Source organism: Oncorhynchus tshawytscha, linkage group LG19, assembly GCF_018296145.1.
Source record: "Oncorhynchus tshawytscha isolate Ot180627B linkage group LG19, Otsh_v2.0, whole genome shotgun sequence".
Lineage (NCBI taxonomy): Eukaryota > Metazoa > Chordata > Actinopteri > Salmoniformes > Salmonidae > Oncorhynchus > Oncorhynchus tshawytscha.
In genome coordinates, this window is record NC_056447.1 from 53348718 (window position 1) to 53368574 (window position 19857).

At 46.1% G+C, this 19857-nt stretch overlaps 1 protein-coding gene across 1 annotated transcript in view; it reads left to right on the forward strand.

The window, feature by feature from the left end:
* The window catches only part of LOC112237274 (potassium/sodium hyperpolarization-activated cyclic nucleotide-gated channel 2-like), a 35649-nt gene that overhangs the window by 7585 nt on the left and 8207 nt on the right, over positions 1 to 19857 (forward strand). Inside the window, exons 2-7 of the mRNA XM_042301884.1 lie at positions 6373 to 6796; positions 8928 to 9089; positions 9534 to 9752; positions 13512 to 13658; positions 16269 to 16509; positions 18908 to 19072. Of these exons, the coding sequence (XP_042157818.1) occupies positions 6373 to 6796; positions 8928 to 9089; positions 9534 to 9752; positions 13512 to 13658; positions 16269 to 16509; positions 18908 to 19072 (1358 nt within the window). The remainder of the gene's footprint in view (positions 1 to 6372; positions 6797 to 8927; positions 9090 to 9533; positions 9753 to 13511; positions 13659 to 16268; positions 16510 to 18907; positions 19073 to 19857) is intronic.

The following is a 19857-nucleotide window of genomic DNA, read 5'->3' on the forward strand; positions in this document are numbered from 1 at the left end:
AGAGAGAGGGCAGAGGGAGATAGAGAGGGAGATAGAGGGAGGGGGTTTAGGGACAGAGATAGAGGGAGGGGGTTAGGGACAGAGATAGAGGGAGGGGGTTAGGGACAGAGAGAGAGAGAGGGTGGGGTGGTTAGGGACTGAGAGCGGGAGAGAGAAAGTGTTAGGGACAGAGAGAGAGAGAGGGCAGAGGGAGATAGAGAGAAAGAAAGAGAGGGGGGTTTAGGGACAGAGATAGAGGGAGGGGTTAGGGACAGAGATAGAGAGAGGGGTTTAGGGACAGAGATAGAGGGAGGGGGAGGAGGGGTTAGGGACAGAGAGAGAGGGAGGGGGTTAGGGACAGAGATAGAGAGAGGGGGAGGAGGGGTTAGGGACAGAGATAGAGGGAGGGGGAGGAGGGGTTAGGGACAGAGAGAGAGGGAGGGGGTTAGGGACAGAGATAGAGAGAGGGGGAGGAGGGGTTAGGGACAGAGAGAGAGTGAGAGAGAGAGGGTGGGGGGGGGGGGGTGGGGTGGTTAGGGACTGAGAGCGGGAGAGAGAAAGTGTTAGGGACAGAGAGAGAGAGAGTGAGAGAGGGGGTTAGGAATAGAAAGAGAGGGAGAACAGAAAGAAACAGAAAGTTAGGAACAGAAAGAGAGGGAGAGAGAGAGACAGGCAAAAGAGCAGAGAGGGACAGATAGAGAGAGTGGGATAGAGAGGGGTAGAGAGTAGGGAAAAGGCAGAAAGAGAGAAAGAGATGGGCAGAGAGAGAGAGAGGGACAGAGAGAGAGAGGGGCAGAGAGAGAGAGAGACTCAGTGAGCTGTATACTGTCTGTGGTACTGTCAATATATTACTATAGAATCAATTACATTCTCCTTCTCCTCACCAGTCTCCTCACTGTCTTCTTCTCTTTCACTATGTAACAAATACATTCATCCAATCAGAGACTGGGGATTTAGACTGGTGGTGACTGTAGAAAGAGGATCAGAGACTGGGGATTTAGACTGGTGGTGACTGTAGAAAGAGGATCAGAGACTGGGGATTTAGACTGGTGGTGACTGTAGAAAGATGATCAGAGACTGGGGATTTAGACTGGTGGTGACTGTAGAAAGATGATCAGAGACTGGGGATTTAGACTGGTGGTGACTGTAGAAAGATGATCAGAGACTGGGGATTTAGACTGGTGGTGACTGTAGAAAGATGATCAGAGACTGGGGATTTAGACTGGTGGTGACTGTAGAAAGAGGATCAGAGTCTGGGGATTTAGACTGGTGGTGACTGTAGAAAGATGATCAGAGACTGGGGATTTAGACTGGTGGTGACTGTAGAAAGATGATCAGAGACTGGGGATTTAGACTGGTGGTGACTGTAGAAAGATGATCAGAGACTGGGGATTTAGACTGGTGGTGACTGTAGAAAGATGATCAGAGACTGGGGATTTAGACTGGTGGTGACTGTAGAAAGAGGATCAGAGACTGGGGATTTAGACTGGTGGTGACTGTAGAAAGAAGATCAGAGACTGGTGATTTAGAGTGGTGGTGACTGTAGAAAGATGATCAGAGACGGGGTTTTAGACTGGTGGTGACTGTAGAAAGAAGATCAGAGACTGGTGATTTAGACTGGTGGTGACTGTAGAAAGATGATCAGAGACTGGGGATTTAGACTGGTGGTGACTGTAGAAAGATGATCAGAGACTGGGGATTTAGACTGGTGGTGACTGTAGAAAGATGATCAGAGACTGGGGATTTAGACTGGTGGTGACTGTAGAAAGATGATCAGAGACTGGGGATTTAGACTGGTGGTGACTGTAGAAAGATGATCAGAGACTGGGGATTTAGACTGGTGGTGACTGTAGAAAGATGATCAGAGACTGGGGATTTAGACTGGTGGTGACTGTAGAAAGATGATCAGAGACTGGGGATTTAGACTGGTGCTGACTGTAGAAAGAGGATCAGAGACTGGTGATTTAGAGTGGTGGTGACTGTAGAAAGATGTTTCTATTTCAATTATTTGCAGATTTACTCCAAATTATTTACAATTCTAAAGTTTGAGTTGAAAACATTTATATGGCTGAACAGTCTAGCATAAAGGCTATGTGCAAAGTTGCACCCCTGCAGACTTGCTGTGTTTGTCTGTAGGGATTCAGCACCATTGGAATGGAAAGCGACGGTGTGACACAGCGAGTCTGGCGGTCGCTGTCCACCGTCATGTGGTGCTGAAGTTTGGTATTCTGATTCCGTCACTGTCCACTTCAGTAGTGTTGACTTTCCAGTCACCACTATTAAAACGTAGTCTATTTTAGCCACGTCGATTATTATGAATGAATGAATGCATACGTTAATCATGTTTTCATGACCAGTGATCATCAGCATTTGAAGGGTAGATCCCATTTAGACGATATATTCTGCTCGTACGCTGGGGTACAACCTATAGGAGATGGAAGCTGAACGTGGTTAATACACGCATCCTCATAGGTCATGTTCAGAATATCTCTCTCTCTATCTCTGTCTCTCTGTCTCAATTCAATCTCTCTCTCAATTAAATCTCTCTTTCTCTCAATTCAATCTCTCTCTCTCTCAATTCAATCTCTCTTTCTCTCAATTCAATCTCTCTCTCAATTCAATCTCTCTCTCAATTCAATCTCTCTCTCTATCTCTCTCTGTCTCTCGATTCAATCTCTCTCTCTCTCTCAATTCAATTTCTCTTTCTCTCAATTCAATCTCTCTCTCTCTCTCTGTCTCTGTCTCTCTCTACCTCTCTCTGTCTCTCTGTCTCTCAATTCAATCTCTCTCTCAATTCAATCTCTCTCTCTCTCAATTCAATCTCTCTTTCTCTCAATTCAATCTCTCTCTCTCTCTCAATTCAATCTCTCTCTCAATTCAATCTCTCTTTCTCTCAATTCAATCTCTCTCTCAATTCAATCTCTCTTTCTCTCAATTCAATCTCTCTCTCTCAATTCAATCTCTCTTTCTCTCAATTCAATCTCTCTCTCTCTAAATTCAATCTCTCTCTCTCTCAATTCAATCTCTCTCTCTTTCAATTCAATCTCTCTCTCTCTCAATTCAATCTCTCTCTCTTTCAATTCAATCTCTCTGTCTCTGTCTCTCAATTCAATCTCTCTCTCAATTCAATCTCTCTCTCTCAATTCAATCTCTCTCTCGCTCTCTATCTATCTCTCTCTCTCTCGCTCTCTCTCTCTCGCTCTCAATTCAATTCAATTCAATTCAAGGGCTTTATTGGCATGGGAAACGTGTTAACATTGCCTAAGCAAGTAAGGTAGATAATAAAACAAGTGAGGTAGCAAGTGAGGTAGATAATATATAAATCTCTCTCTCTCTTTCAATTCAATCTCTCTGTCTCTCAATTCAATCTCTCTGTCTCTCAATTCAATCTCTCTGTCTCTCAATTCAATCTCCTCTCTCTCTCTCTCTCTCTCTCTCTCTCTCTCTCTTTCTCTCTCTCTCTCTCAATTCAATCTCTCTATCTCTCTCTCTGATCCATACTGTGGTGAGGGTGTATCGTCTTCCAGCTACATTGATTTTAGGTGAATCACAGCACAAGAAGGGCGCACTAGCGACTCTTGTGGCGGGCGGGGCGCAGTACACGCTGACACGGTCGCCAGGTGTACGTTGTTTCCTCCTCCTACACGTTGGTGCGGCAGGTTTCCGGGTTAAGTGGGCATTGTGTCAAGAAGCAGTGCGGCTTGGTTGGGTTGTGTTTCGGAGGACGCATGGCTCTCGACCTTCGCCTCTCCCGAGTCCCTACGGGAAATTGGGAAGAAAAGGGATAAAAAAAATCAAATGTAATATAATTACAACACAAGAATGGACTGGAATACACAACAAACACAGATGTGCACGCACACACAGACACACACAGCAAACACATCACATGGTGCATACCTCTGTGTTTTGTTCTGCTCTCTTCACTTACACATGTTCCTCCTGAGTAATTTGCTACTCTTCTAACTAGAGGTCGACCGATTAATCAGAATGGCCGATTAATTGGGGCCGATTTCAAGTTTTCGTAACAATTTTTGAATTTTTTAAAACATTTTTTACACCTTTTATTCAACCTTTATTTAACTAGGCAAGTCAGTTAAGAACACATTCTTATTTTCAATGACGGCCTAGGAACAGTGGGTTAACTGCCTGTTCAGGGGCAGAACGACAGATTTTCACCTTGTCAGCTCGGGGGATTCAATCTTGCAACCTTAACTAGTCCAACGCAATAACGACCTGCCTCTCTCTCGTTGCTACTCCACAAGGAGACTGCCTGTTACGCGAATGCAGTAAGCCAAGGTAAGTTGCTAGCTAGCATTAAACTTATCTTATAAAAAACAATCAATCAATCATAATCTCTAGTTAACTACACATGGTTGATGATATTACTAGTTTATCTGGCGTGTCCTGCGTTGCATATAATCGATGCTGTGCGTATCGTTGCTCCAATGTGTACCTAACCATAAACATCAATGCCTTTCTTAAAATCAATACACAGAAGTATATATTTTTAAACCTGCATATTTAGCTAAAAGAAATCCAGGTTAGCAGGCAATATTAACCAGGTGAAATTGTGTCACTTCTCTTGCGTTCATTGCACGCAGAGTCAGTGTATATGCAACAGTTTGGGCTGCCTAATTTGCCAGAATTTTACATAATTATGACATAACATTGAAGGTTGTACAATGTAACAGCAATATTTAGACTTAGGGTTGCCATCCGTTAGATAAAATACAGAACGGTTCCGTATTTCATTGAAAGAATAAACGTCTTGTTTTCGAGATGATAGTTTCCGGATTCTACCATATTAATGACCTACGGCTCGTATTTCTGTGTGTTATTATGTTATAACTAAGTCTATGATTTGATAGAGCAGTCTGACTGAGCGGTGGTAGGCAGCAGCAGGCTCGTAAGCATTCATTCAAACAGCACTTTCGTGCGTTTTGCCAGGAGCTCTTCGTTGTGCTTCAAGCATTGCGCTGTTTATGACTTCAAGCCTTTCAACTCCCGAGATTAGGCTGGTGTAACCGATGTGAAATGGCTAGCTAGTTAGCGGGGTACGCGCTAATAGCATTTCAAACGTCACTCGCTCTGAGACTTGGAGTAGTTGTTCCCCTTGCTCTGCATGGGTAACACTGCTTCAAGGGTGGCTGTTGTCGATGTGTTCCTGGTTCGAGCCCAGGTAGGGGCGAGGAGAGGGACGGAAGCTATACTGTTACACTGGCAATACTAAAGTGCCTATAAGAACATCCAATAGTCAAAGGTTAATGAAATACAAATGGTATAGAGAGAAATAGTCCCATAATTCCTATAATAACTACAACTTAAAACTTCTTACCTGGGAATATTGAATACTCATGTTAAAAGGAACCACCAGCTTTCATATGTTCTCATGTTCTGAGCAAGGAACTGAAATGTTAGCTTTTTTACATGGCACATATTGCTCTTTTACTTTCTTCTCCAACACTTTGTTTTTGCATTATTTAAACCAAATTGAACATGTTTAATTATTTATTTGAGGCTAAATTGATTTTATTGATGTATTATATTAAGTTAAAATAAGTGTTCATTCAGTATTGCTGTAATTGTCATTATTACAAATAAAAATAAAAATCGTCCGGTTAATCGGTATCGGCCTTTTTTGGTCCTCCAATAATCGGTATCGGCGTGAAAAAAATCGTAATCGGTCGACCTCGACTTCTAACCTGAATCCATACATTTTAAAGGAGATGTTCTCTGATAAACCTAGCAACTCTAACGACTCCTTTAGGGGTAGAATATAATCAAATATAACAAAACAATAGAATAGCATTTAACTTACTATATTATAATTATATATTATATAGTATTACCCATTTCTGACAACATATATTTTGTTGGGAAATAGAAATTGTATAGACTCTTTCTCTGATTCATCATGTTCCTCCCTGTTCCTACTAGGTTCTAAGATCTGTTTGGTTCCTCCCTGTTCCTCCTAGGTTCTAAGATCTGTTTGGTTCCTCCCTGTTCCTACTAGGTTCTAAGATCTGTTTGGTTCCTCCCTGTTCCTACTAGGTTCTAAGATCTGTTTGGTTCCTCCCTGTTCCTACTAGGTTCTAAGTTCTGTTTGGTTCCTCCCTGTCCCTACTAGGTTCTAAGATCTGTTTGGTTCCTCCCTGTTCCTACTAGGTTCTAAGATCTGTTTGGTTCCTCCATGTTCCTCCTAGGTTCTAAGATCTATTTGGTTCCTCCCTGTTCCTACTAGGTTCTAAGATCTGTTTGGTTCCTCCCTGTCCCTCCTAGGTTCTAAGATCTATTTGGTTCCTCCCTGTTCCTACTAGGTTCTAAGATCTGTTTGGTTCCTCCCTGTTCCTCTCTCTAGGTTATTTTGTTAAAGCTGTCTGTTCTCTTTAGGTTCTACTGGGATCTGATAATGCTGTTCCTCATGGTGGGGAACCTCATCATCATCCCTGTGGGCATCACCTTCTTCAAGGACGAGCACACTCCCCCCTGGATCGTCTTCAACGTCATCTCAGACACCTTGTTCCTCATCGACCTCGTCCTCAACTTCCGGACGGGCATCGTCAAGGAGGACAACACCGAGATCATCCTGGACCCACAGACCATCAAGATCAAGTATCTGAAGAGCTGGTTCATGGTGGACTTCATCTCGTCCATACCAGTAGATTACATCTTCCTCATTGTGGAGACCAGGATCGACTCAGACTTCTACAAGACGGCCCGAGCGCTGAGGATCGTGCGGTTTACGAAGATCTTGAGTTTGTTGAGGCTTCTGAGGCTGTCCAGACTCATTAGATATATACACCAGTGGGAGGAGGTGAGGAGGAGGTGGGGAGGTGGGAGATAGGAGGAGGTAGGAGTTAGGGAGGTAGGAGGAGACAGGGAGGTAGGATGTAGGGAGAAAGGAGGAAGGGAGGTAGGAGGAGGTAGGAAGGTAGGAGGAGGTAGACTCCATCTGGTAAACTCCATCCCAGTAAACTCCATCTGGTAAACTCCATCTGGTAAACTAGTATTTAGTGGTGTTTAGGGGTGTTTAGTAGTATTTAGTGATGTTTAGTAGTATTTAGTGGTGTTTAGGGGTGTTTAGTAGTATTTAGTGGTGTTTAGTAGTATTTAGTGATGTTTAGTAGTATTTCGTGGTGTTTAGGGGTGTTTAGTAGTATTTAGTGGTGTTTAGTAGTATTTAGTGATGTTTAGTAGTGTTTAGGGGTGTTTAGTGGTGTTTAGTAGTATTTAGTGGTGTTTAGTGGTGTTTAGTAGTATTTAGTAGTATTTAGTGGTGTTTAGTGGGGTTCAGTGGCGTTTAGTAGTATTTAGTGGTGTTTAGTAACATTTAGTAGTGTTTAGTAGTATTTAGGGGTGTTTAGTGGTGTTTAGGGGTGTTTAGTGGTGTTTAGTGGTGTTTTGTAGTAGTAGTTTTAGTGGTGTTTAGTGGTGTTTAGTGGTGTTTAGGGTGTTTAGTAGTATTTAGTGGTGTTTAGTAGTATTTAGTGATGTTTAGTAGTGTTTAGTGGTGTTTAGTAGTATTTAGTGGTATTTAGTGGTGTTTAGGGGGTGTTTAGTGGTGTTTAGTGGTGTTTAGTTGTATGTAGTAGTAGTTAGTAGTATTTAGGGGTGTTTAGTGGTGTTTAGGGGTGTTTAGTAGTATGTAGTATTATTTAGTGGTGTTTAGTGGTGTTTAGGGGTGTTTTGTAGTGTTTAGTAGTTTGTAGTAGTATTTAGTGGTGTTTAGTGGTGTTTAGTAGTTTTTAGTGGTGTTTAGTGGTGTTTAGTAGTGTTTAGTGATGTTTAGTAGTGTTTAGTTGTATGTAGTAGTTTTAGTAGTATTTAGGGGTGTTTAGTGGTGTTTAGTAGTATGTAGTATTATTTAGTGGTGTTTAGTGGTGTTTAGGGGTGTTTTGTAGTGTTTAGTAGTTTGTAGTAGTATTTAGTGGTGTTTAGTGGTGTTTAGTAGTTTTTAGTGGTGTTTAGTGGTGTTTAGTAGTATTTAGTGATGTTTAGTAGTGTTTAGTGGTGTTTAGTAGTTTGTAGTAGTATTTAGTGGTGTTTAGTGGTGTTTAGTAGTTTTTAGTGGTGTTTAGGGGTGTTTAGTGGTGTTTAGTGGTGTTTAGTAGTGTTTAGTGGTGTTTAGTGGTGTTTAGTAGTATTTAGTGATGTTTAGTAGTGTTTAGTGGTGTTTAGTGGTGTTTAGTAGTTTGTAGTAGTATTTAGTGGTGTTTAGTGGTGTCTAGTTGTTTTAGTGGTGTTTAGGGGTGTTTAGTGGTGTTTAGGGGTGTTTAGTAGTATTTAGTGATGTTTAGTAGTGTTTAGAGGTGTTTAGTAGTATTTAGTGGTGTTTAGTGGTGTTTAGTGGTGTTTAGTGGTGTTTAGTGGTGTTTAGTAGTATGTAGTAGTATTTAGTGGTGTTTAGTAGTATTTAGTGGTGTTTAGTGGTTTTTAGTAGTATCTAGTTGTATTTAGTAGTATTTAGTGGTGTTTAGTGGTGTTTAGGGGTGTTTAGTACCATTTAGTGGTGTTTAGTAGTATTTAGTGATGTTTAGTAGTGTTTAGTGGTGTTTAGTAGTATTTAGTGGTGTTTAGTAGTATTTAGTGGTGTTTGGTGGTGTTTAGTAGTATTTAGTGGTTTTTAGTGGTGTTTAGTAGTATTTAGTGATGTTTAGTGGTGTTTAGTAGTATTTAGTGGTGTTTAGGGGTGTTTAGGGGTGTTTAGTGGTGTTTAGTAGTATTTAGTGGTGTTTAGTAGTATTTAGTGGTTTTTAGGGGTGTTTAGTGGTGTTTAGTGGTGTTTAGTAGTATGTAGTAGTATTTAGTGGTTTTTAGTGGTGTTTACACTGCTGGCGAATTAGAATAGAATAGTTACTTAGCTAGCTGCAGGTTCAGTAATGTTAGTTAATCCCCCTTGTGTGGTGGACAATAAAGTTTTTCTCATTCTAATTCTAATCTCCTAGGTTTTCCATATGACCTATGACCTGGCCAGTGCCATGGTGAGGATCGTGAACCTGATAGCTATGATGCTGCTGTTGTGTCACTGGGATGGATGTCTGCAATTCCTGGTTCCCATGCTGCAAGAGTTCCCCTCTGACTGCTGGGTCACCAGAAACAAGATGGTGGTGAGTAGACACACGCACACACACACAAACACACACACACGCACACACACCGGTTCCTGTGCTACAGGACTTCCCCTTCTGACTGTTGGGTAATCAGAAACAAGATGGCGGTAAGCATTCCAAAAGTCCTGTGTTCCAGAAGTCCAGTGTTCCAAAGGTCCTGTGTTCCAAAGGTCTTACTCACATACTTAACCCCTCAGGACTTTTACTCATCCTGGAGCATTAGGCAATCTGCTCCATCTTTCCATCATGTCCATCTACCTCTAGTGTCCAGTCTACCCCTAGTATCCAGTCTACCCCTAGTGTCCAGTCTACCCCTAGTATCCGATCTATCCCTAGTGTCCATTCTACCCCCCAGTGTCTTCTCATCTCTCATTCCTTTTCTTTTCTCTCACTCTTCTTTTAATCTCTCCTTCTCTTCTCCTCTCTCCATCCCTCCTACAGAATGACACGTGGGGCCAGCAGTATTCCTATGCCCTGTTCAAGGCTATGAGTCACATGCTGTGTATCGGGTACGGTATGTACCCTCCTGTGGGCCTGGTAGACGTTTGGCTCACCATCCTCAGTATGATCGTGGGAGCCACCTGCTATGCCATGTTCGTAGGCCATGCTACCGCTCTGATCCAGTCACTGGACTCATCCCGACGTCAGTACCAGGAGAAGGTGAGTGACTGCTGGACTCCGAGTCCGATGGTCTGGCCTTGCCTTCTCAGTAGTGAGGGCCTGAGATAGAGAGAGGGAGAGAGAGAGAGAGGGAGGAAGGAAGGAAGGAAGGAAGGAAGGAAGGAAGGAAGGAAGGAAGGAAGGAAGGAAGGAAGGAAGGAAGGAAGGGGAGGGAGGGAGGGAGGGAGAGAGAGAGAGAGAGACGGAGACAGAGACGGAGGGAGGGAGGGAGGGAGGGAGGGAGGGAGGGAGGGAGGGAGGGAGGGAGGGAGGGAGGGGGAGGGAGGGAGGGAGGGAGGGAGGGAGGGAGGGAGGGAGACAGACAGACAGACAGAGAGAGAGAGAGACAGAGAGAGAGAGAGACAGAGAGAGACAGAGAGAGACAGAGAGAGAGACAGAGACAGAGAGAGACAGAGAGAGAGAGAGAGAGAGAGAGACAGAGAGAGACAGAGAGAGACATAAAGCCCTCACTCTCCACGTAATGCCCTCACTTTCCACGAAATACCCTCACTCTCCACGTAATGCCCTCACTCTCCACGTAATGCCCTCACTTTCCACGAAATACCCTCACTCTCCACATAATTACCCTCACTCTCCACTCAATACCCTCACTGTCCCAATACGTCAATTATGTATCTGCACATTGACTCAGTACTGGTACCCCGCACATTGACTCAATACTGGTACCCTGCACATTGACTCAGTACTGGTACCTGCACATTGACTCAGTACTGGTACCCTGCACATTGACTCAGTACTGGTACCCTGCACATTGACTCAGTACTGGTACCCTGCACATTGACTCAATACTGGTACCCTGCACATTGACTCAGTACTGGTACCCTGCACATTGACTCAATACTGGTACCCTGCACATTGACTCAGTACTGGTACCTGCACATTGACTCAGTACTGGTACCCTGCACATTGACTCAGTACTGGTACCCTGCACATTGACTCAGTACTGGTACCCTGCACATTGACTCAATACTGGTACCCTGCACATTGACTCAGTACTGGTACCTGCACATTGACTCAGTACTGGTACCCTGCACATTGACTCAGTACTGGTACCCTTGCACATTGACTCAGTACTGGTACCCTGCACATTGACTCAGTACTGGTACCCTGCACATTGACTCAGTACTGGTACCCTGCACATTGTCTCAGTACTGGTACCCTGCACATTGACTCAGTACTGGTACCCTGTACATTGACTCAGTACTGGTACCCTGCACATTGACTCAGTACTGGTACCCCTGCACATTGACTCAGTACTGGTACCCTGCACATTGACTCAGTACTGGTACCCTGCACATTGACTCAGTACTGGTACCCTGCACATTGACTCAGTACTGGTACCCCTGCACATTGACTCAGTACTGGTACCCTGCACATTGACTCAGTACTGGTACCCTGCACATTGACTCAGTACTGGTACCCTGCACATTGACTCAGTACTGGTACCCTGCACATTGACTCAGTACTGGTACCCCTGCACATTGACTCAGTACTGGTACCCTGCACATTGACTCAGTACTGGTACCCTGCACATTGACTCAGTACTGGTACTCTGCACATTGACTCAGTACTGGTACCCCGCACATTGACTCAGTACTGGTACCCCGCACATTGACTCAGTGCTGGTACCCCGCACATTGACTCAGTACTGGTACCCCGCACATTGACTCAGTACTGGTACCCCGCACATTGACTCAGTACTGGTACCCCTGCACATTGACTCTGTACTGGTACCATGCACATTGACTCAGTACTGGTACCCTGCACATTGACTCAATACTGGTACCCCGCACATTGACTCAGTACTGGTACCCCGCACATTGACTCAGTACTGGTACCCCGCACATTGACTCAGTACTGGTACCCTGCACATTGACTCAGTACTGGTACCCCATGTATAAAGCCAAATTATCGTTTCTCATTGTGTATTTATTCCCTGTGCTATTATTTTTCTGTATTTTTCTCTCTGCATTGTTTTGAAGGACCTGTCAGTCAGCATTTCACTGTTAGTCTACCTGTTAGTGTACACCTGTTTACGAATCATGTGACAAATACCATTTATTTGATTGATTTGATTTGAGTATTGTCGTGTCTTTGTCTATGCCGGTTTAAGTGATATGACATGCTATTCTATAAAATCATTTCTCTGTAATTAATATCACCTGATTGAGCTAATCATGTAAATGTAATTAACTAGAAAGTCGGGGCACCGCAAAATAATATTTATAGAGCTGTTATCTTCCGAATAAACTCTTAAAGGCCTGGTAATATTTTACATCAACAGCAGTCAATATTAATCGTCACATTATTTCAGTCTCATCTGAATGTTGTAAATTCTTGGTTATCTTCAGGAACCCTGGCTAACAAGTTGAATCAGCAATGCAAAATAGAGTTTAATTATTTATTTACTAAATACCTAACTAATCACACAGAATTATATATACACAGAATGAATCATACATTGATTACAAATGATGTCATAAAGGGAAACGTCCCTAGTGGACGGAACAGATATGACAGCTGGTTACACAAAAGAAAAGGGGCGGGGTTTGAGTGAAAGACCGGGAAGACTTGAGGAACAAAGGGAGAAGCCATGCTATCTTAAATACAGTATCTTATGCATTCTAAATTACCGCCCATAAATTCTTACTCTGAGCTGCGCATCAGTAGGTTGGTGGTAGATGGAAGGCCGTGTTGCCCAACCGAGTCCTTTGAAGAATGTCTCTGGCGGTAAATTGGATACGTTGTAGTAACGTCGTTGTGTGGTAGACGGAATACTCTGTCTGTTCTTTCCTAGCCCACGTCTGCAGCTGCTGTTGCTTACTCAACGGCTAGGAGGTATCACTTCTGTAGTGAATAAGAGTTCAAAGTTCATACCATTCGCAACAAAAGCTCACGCAGAGGTTGGCTTCGTTCTGTAGTTATTATCTAAACCATTCTGACATCGGACCGTCGTCCTCACATCCTCGGAACAGCAAGTTATTTGCCCTTTTAACGCAGAGGCTGCAGCCCTCGCGTACTTGGAACAGGAGGTTACATTTTCGTCAAGGCTTTATATCGTGGAGGGAGAAGGGTGTGTCTGAAAAGTTTTATAACCCATGTCTCTTCACAGGGGCGGGCCACTGATTGAGCAGAGCCCTATAACCTTATGAAAACCCAAATCTCTCATTTGAAAGCTAAAATTACATGTAATCTCTTCACCAATAATTTTCTATTCAAACATTTATATTGAACAAAAATTCCACGTGAATCCGATAACTACAATGTGCAGACTTTCCACTGTAGAGTTTATGTCATCCTATCATTGCTGAGAATGTCTCAGATGACAACGAACTGACATCATATTCATTAAGTACCACCGCATATTGGTCGGATTACCAGAATATAGTTCATTTCCCCCCACCTTCTGATGTTCCCAGAATCTCTAGGGTAGAGAGAGGATAAAGGGGGAGAGATGGTATTTATGACTGTCATAAACCGACCCCCAGGCCAACGTCATGACAGTATAAACAGGTGGAGCAGTACATGCCTTTTTAATTAATCAATCAATTAATCAACTAATCAATTATCTTTGTGTCTACAGTATAAACAGGTGGAGCAGTACATGCCTTTTTAATTAATCAATCAATGAATCAACTGATCAATTATCTTTGTCTTGTACAGTATAAACAGGTGGAGCAGTACATGCCTTTTTAATTAATCAATGAATCAACTAATCAATTATCTTTGTGTCTACAGTATAAACAGGTGGAGCAGTACATGTCCTTCCACAAGCTTCCTGCCAGCATGCGGCAGCGGGTCCATGACTACTACGAACATCGCTTCCAGGGCAAGATGTTTGACGAGGAGAGCATTCTGGGGGAGCTGAACGAACCGCTCAGAGAGGTCAGAGTGGTGTGTGTGTGTGTGTGTGTGTGTGTGTGTGTGTGTGTGTGTGTGTGTGTGTGTGTGTGTGTGTGTGTGTGTGTGTGTGTGTGTGTGTGTGTGTGTGTGTGTGTGTGACATCAGACACATCATCATGATAGTAATAACCTTTGCTGGTTCTGTCTCAATCACGCCTTAATCTCCATCATCTCAATGACGGAGTCCCAAATGTCACACTATTCCCTTTCTAGCCCACAGGGCTCTGGCATGTATTGCACTACAGTATGTAGAGGATGGGGTTCCATTTGGGACCCCTATGACTGCAGTGATTTATCACCCTAATGATGGCAAGACGTGATGCCTTCATCTCATTGGCTAGTAGATAGGACACATTCTGACTTTGTTGAGGGACGTATCCGTTCAATATTCTGTGTAGCACCCTATTCCCTATTTAGTGCCCTACTTTTGATCAGGGACCATTAGGCTCTGGTCAAAAAGTAGTGCACTACGTAGGGAGTCATTTGGGACAGGGTTTATGTTTGCTGCAAATAAGGGACATAGTGTATTTTACCTTTATTTAACTAGGCAAGTCAGTTAAGAACAAATTCTTATTTACAATGACGGTCTAGGAACAGTGGGTTAACTGCCTGTTCAGGAGCAGAACAACAGATTTGTACCTTGTCAGCTCGGGGGATTCGTTCTAGCAACCTTTACGGTTACTGGCCCAACGCTCTAACCACTAGGCTACCTGCCGCCCCTCCACTCTAACCACTAGGCTACCTGCCGCCCCTCCACTCTAACCACTAGGCTACCTGCCGCCCTCCACTCTAACCACTAGGCTACCTGCCACCCTCCACTCTAACCACTAGGCTACCCTGCCGCCCCTCCACTCTAACCACTAGGCTACCTGCCGCCCCTCCACTCTAACCACTAGGCTACCCTGCCGCCCTCCACTCTAACCACTAGGCTACCCTGCCGCCCCTCCACTCTAACCACTAGGCTACCTGCCACCCCTCCACTCTAACCACTAGGCTACCACTGCTACGCCCCCCTCCACTCTAACCACTAGGCTACCTGCCGCCCCTCCACTCTAACCACTAGGCTACCTGCCGCCCCTCCACTCTAACCACTAGGCTACCTGCCGCCCCTCCACTCTAACCACTAGGCTACCTGCCGCCCCTTCACTCTAACCACTAGGCTACCCTGCCGCCCCTCCACTCTAACCACTAGGCTACCTGCCGCCCCTCCACTCTAACCACTAGGCTACCTGCCACCCCTCCACTCTAACCACTAGACTACCTGCCCCCCTCCACTACACTCTAACCACTCTAACCACTAGGCTACCTGCCGCCCTCCACTCTAACCACTAGGCTACCTGCCGCCCTCTCCACTCTAACCACTAGGCTACCTGCCGCCCCTCCACTCTAACCACTCCAGGCACTACCTGCCACCCCTCCACTCTAACCACTAGGCTACCACTGGCTACCGCCCCCCTCCACTCTAACCACTAGGCTACCCTGCCGCCCCTCCACTCTAACCACTCTAACCACTAGGCTACCTGCCGCCCCTCCACTCTAACCACTAGGCTACCCTGCCGCCCCTCCACTCTAACCACTAGGCTACCTGCCAACCCTCCACTCTAACCACTAGGCTACCTGCCAACCCTCCACCACTCTAACCACTAGGCTACCTGCCACCCCTCCACTCTAACCACTAGGCTACCTGCCACCCCTCCACTCTAACCACTAGGCTACCTGCCAACCCTCCACTCTAACCACTAGGCTACCTGCCGCCCTCCACTCTAACCACTAGGCTACCTGCCACCCCTCCACTCTAACCACTAGGCTACCTGCCGCCCCTCCACTCTAACCACTAGGCTACCTGCCGCCCCTCCACTCTAACCACTAGGCTACCTTCCACCTCTCCACTCTAACCACTAGGCTACCCTGCCCACTAGCCCCTGCCGCCCTCCACTCTAACCACTCCACTCTAACCACTAGGCTACCTGCCGCCCCTCCACTCTAACCACTAGGCTACCTGCCGCCCACTCCCACTCTACCTGCCGCCCCTCCACCACCACTAGGCTACCTGCCGCCCCTCCACTCTAACCACTAGGCTACCTGCCGCCTCTCCACTCTAACCACTAGGCTACCTGCCGCCCCTCCACTCTAACCACTAGGCTACCTGCCGCCCCTCCACTCTAACCACTAGGCTACCTGCCGCTACCACTGCCGCCCCTCCACTCTAACCACTAGACTACCTGCCACCCCCTCCACTCTAACCACTAGGCTACCTGCCGCCCTCCACTCTAACCACTAGACTACCTGCCACCCTCCACTCTAACCACTAGGCTACCTGCCGTCCCTCCACTCTAACCACTAGGCTACCTGCCTACAAAATGTTTATCATGATACCGCTTGTGTAAACAAGGATTGTATAATGTAGATCTGACAACCTATACATATGATATATACCAATAGATCTCTGTTCATACGTCTCTTAGAAGTGTCAAAATGTTTATCACGATACCACCTTGCTAGTGTCCTGAATCTTATTCTCCTTACGGAACACGTTTTTTTTGTGTACTTAAAATTATAGTTTTCTTCTATTTCATGATTTCTGTCTTTGCAGGAGATCGTCAACTTCAACTGTCGTAAGCTGGTGGCTTCGATGCCTCTGTTCGCCAACGCCGACCCCAACTTTGTGACGTCAATGCTGACCAAGCTGCGTTTTGAGGTGTTCCAGCCCATGGATAGCGTGGTTATGGAAGGGACTGTCGGCAGAAAGATGTACTTCATCCAACACGGGGTGGTCTGCGTCATCGCCAAGGGCAACAAAGAGACCAAGCTGTCTGACGGGTCCTACTTTGGAGGTAGGAAAGATGTCACAGAGCGTCTGTTACAATATCCACACACACCTGCCAAACCGACGACGCTGGGCCAATTGTGCGCCGCCCTATGGGACTCCCAATCACGGCCGGGTTGTGATACAGCCTGGAATCGAACCAGGGTCTGAAAACACAAGAAAACATGATAAAAACACAAGAAAACAGCAAAAAATATAGAAAAGTTTGAATGTGGACGGTGTCAATACCCGCCCCTGAGGGACCCCACATCGTGTCAATACCCGCCCCTGAGGGACCCCACATCGTGTCAATACCTGCCCCTGGGGGACCCCACATCATGTCAATACCTGCCCCTGGGGGACCCCACATCATGTCAATACCCGCCCCTGGGGGACCCCACATCATGTCAATACCTGCCCCTGGGGGACCCCACATCGTGTCAATACCTGCCCCTGGGGGACCCCACATCATGTCAATACCTGCCCCTGGGGGACCCCACATCATGTCAATACCCGCCCCTGGGGGACCCCACATCATGTCAATACCTGCCCCTTGGGGACCCCACATCGTGTCAATACCCGCCCCTGGGGGACCCCACATCGTGTCAATACCCCCCCTGGGGGACCCCACATCATGTCAATACCCGCCCCTGGGGGACCCCACATCATGTCAATACCCACCCCTGGGGGACCCCACATCATGTCAATACCCGCCCCTGGGGGACCCCACATCGTGTCAATACCCCCTGGGGGACCCCACATCATGTCAATACCCGCCCCTGGGGGACCCCACATCATGTCAATACCCGCCCCTGGGGGACCCCACATCATGTCAATACCCGCCCCTGGGGGACCCCACATCATGTCAATACCCGCCCCTGGGGGACCCCACATCATGTCAATACCCGCCCCTGGGGGACCCCACATCATGTCAATACCCGCCCCTGGGGGACCCCACATCATGTCAATACCCACCCCTGGGGGACCCCACATCATGTCAATACCCGCCCTGGGGGACCCCACATCGTTCCGGGATATTCGTTTGATTTATTTATGGAATTTATTTGACAGAGACATTTGCCATTAATCAATATTTCAGTGTTCACTTAATATCAATGTTAATATACCAGCGTTAGCCAAATAGGCAGATTGAGCTACATTTGGACCATAGTCCCTGGAGATGAGGAGTGGAAATAGAATGTTGTCGAAACGGAACCCCGGGGGACCTCACATGGGTGCTGGAGGTTCCGGGGGAGATTCCCAGGGATGTTCTTCTCCAAACATAATTCCATTGATTCATTAGATTAATTTATATGACTCTGTGTTACAGACAAGACAATAATTTATACCAATCATCTCACAAGGGCTTTGGATTTAGTTGAGGTTGAGCTTTGTGATGGAGTTGTTTCCACTGTGTCTATTAAACTGTAACATGAGAATATAATTCATTCAACACGAAGATTAAACCTGAAATCTGTGTTATGCCTGTGCACTGTATTGAACAAGCATTCATGATAAGCAAAAGATTTGAGAAATCTAATAAATAAATAGATTAAAAACTAAATAGAACTAAAGGAGGCCAGAAAGAGAGAGAGAGACACAGACAGGCAGGAAGGCAGGCAGGCAGGCAGGCAGGCAGACAGACAGGGTCACGTACAGACAGACAGACAGACAGACAGGGTCACGTACAGACAGACAGACAGACAGGGTCACGTACAGACAGACAGACAGACAGACAGACAGACAGACAGACAGACAGACAGACAGACAGACAGACGGGGAGGGAGGGAGACAGGGAGGGAGACAGGGAGGGAGACAGACAGACAGCTTCCCTTGATAATACTCCTACATTGTTTTTATTTTGCTGATCTGACGATAGAAGGACCAGACGAGGTCACGTACAAACAGACAGGGAGGGAGACAGACAGACAGACAAACAGACAGACAGCTTCCCTTGATAATACTCCTACATTGTTTTTTACTAGAACGGAGCTTGGGTTGTTTTTATTTTGCTGATCTGACGATAGAAGGACCAGACGAGGTCAGAACGTTAAGTCCTCCATCTGTGGAATTAGTCCAGAAAACACTACTCTTGTTTTGTGTGTTTTATCGACTCATATTGACGATATGATCATTTATTCTGACTCCCTGTCCTCTGGTGCGTAACAGTACAGTACATGGAGCCCAACACAAACAGCTCTGTTTCATAATGAGAATATCTTGAAACAGTTTATTTTGGAAATCAAATACTCATACTGTATAATGTGTTTTACATAGAAATAGGGCATGACAGTGCTCCTCTCCTCAATATCAAAAAATATAATTCTCTGAAATAGGTTTAATTTTTCATGCTACATGTGCGGACAAAACAAAAGCCAAGTGGTTGGTTGACATCTAGAACTGAATCATTCTTCTTTTCCCTGCAGAGATCTGCCTGCTGACTCGGGGCAGAAGAACGGCCAGTGTTCGCGCTGAGACCTACTGCCGGCTGTACTCTCTGTCTGTGGACAACTTTAACCAGGTCCTGGAGGAGTACCCCATGATGAGACGGGCCTTCGAGACCGTGGCTCTGGACCGGCTGGACCGCATAGGTGACAACTTTACAGAGGGCCATCAACCTAGGATTGGTTTCCCAAAGCCTTCGTAGCTACAGTAGTATCATATTCCTCTCAAGAACCTCTCAAGAACCTCTCAACAACGTAACACAATTTGTAAAAATTAGGCATATTGCTGTTCTACCAAAGTGTGACTGTGCCAGTCACTGTGCCAGTCACTGTGCCAGTCACTGTGCCGGTCACTGTGCCTGTCACTGTGCCTGTCACTGTGCCACTCACTGTGCCTGTCACTGTGCCACTCACTGTGCCTGTCACTGTGCCACTCACTGTGCCTGTCACTGTGCCGGTCACTGTGCCACTCACTGTGCCTGTCACTGTGCCGGTCACTGTGCCTGTCACTGTGCCTGTCACTGCCTGTCACTGTGCCGGTCACTGTGCCTGTCACTGTGCCTGTCACTGTGCCACTCACTGTGCCTGTCACTGTGCCACTGTGCCTGTCACTGTGCCACTCACTGTGCCTGTAACTGTGCCACTCACTGTGCCTGTCACTGTGCCTGTCACTGTGCCACTCACTGTGCCTGTCACTGTGCCACTCACTGTGCCTGTCACTGTGCCTGTCACTGTGCCGGTCACTGTGCCACTCACTGTGCCTGTCACTGTGCCTGTCACTGTGCCACTCACTGTGCCTGTCACTGTGCCACTCACTGTGCCTGTCACTGTGCCACTCACTGTGCCTGTCACTGTGCTACTCACTGTGCCTGTCACTGTGCCGGTCACTGTGCCTGTCACTGTGCCAGTCACTGTGCCGGTCACTGTGCCTG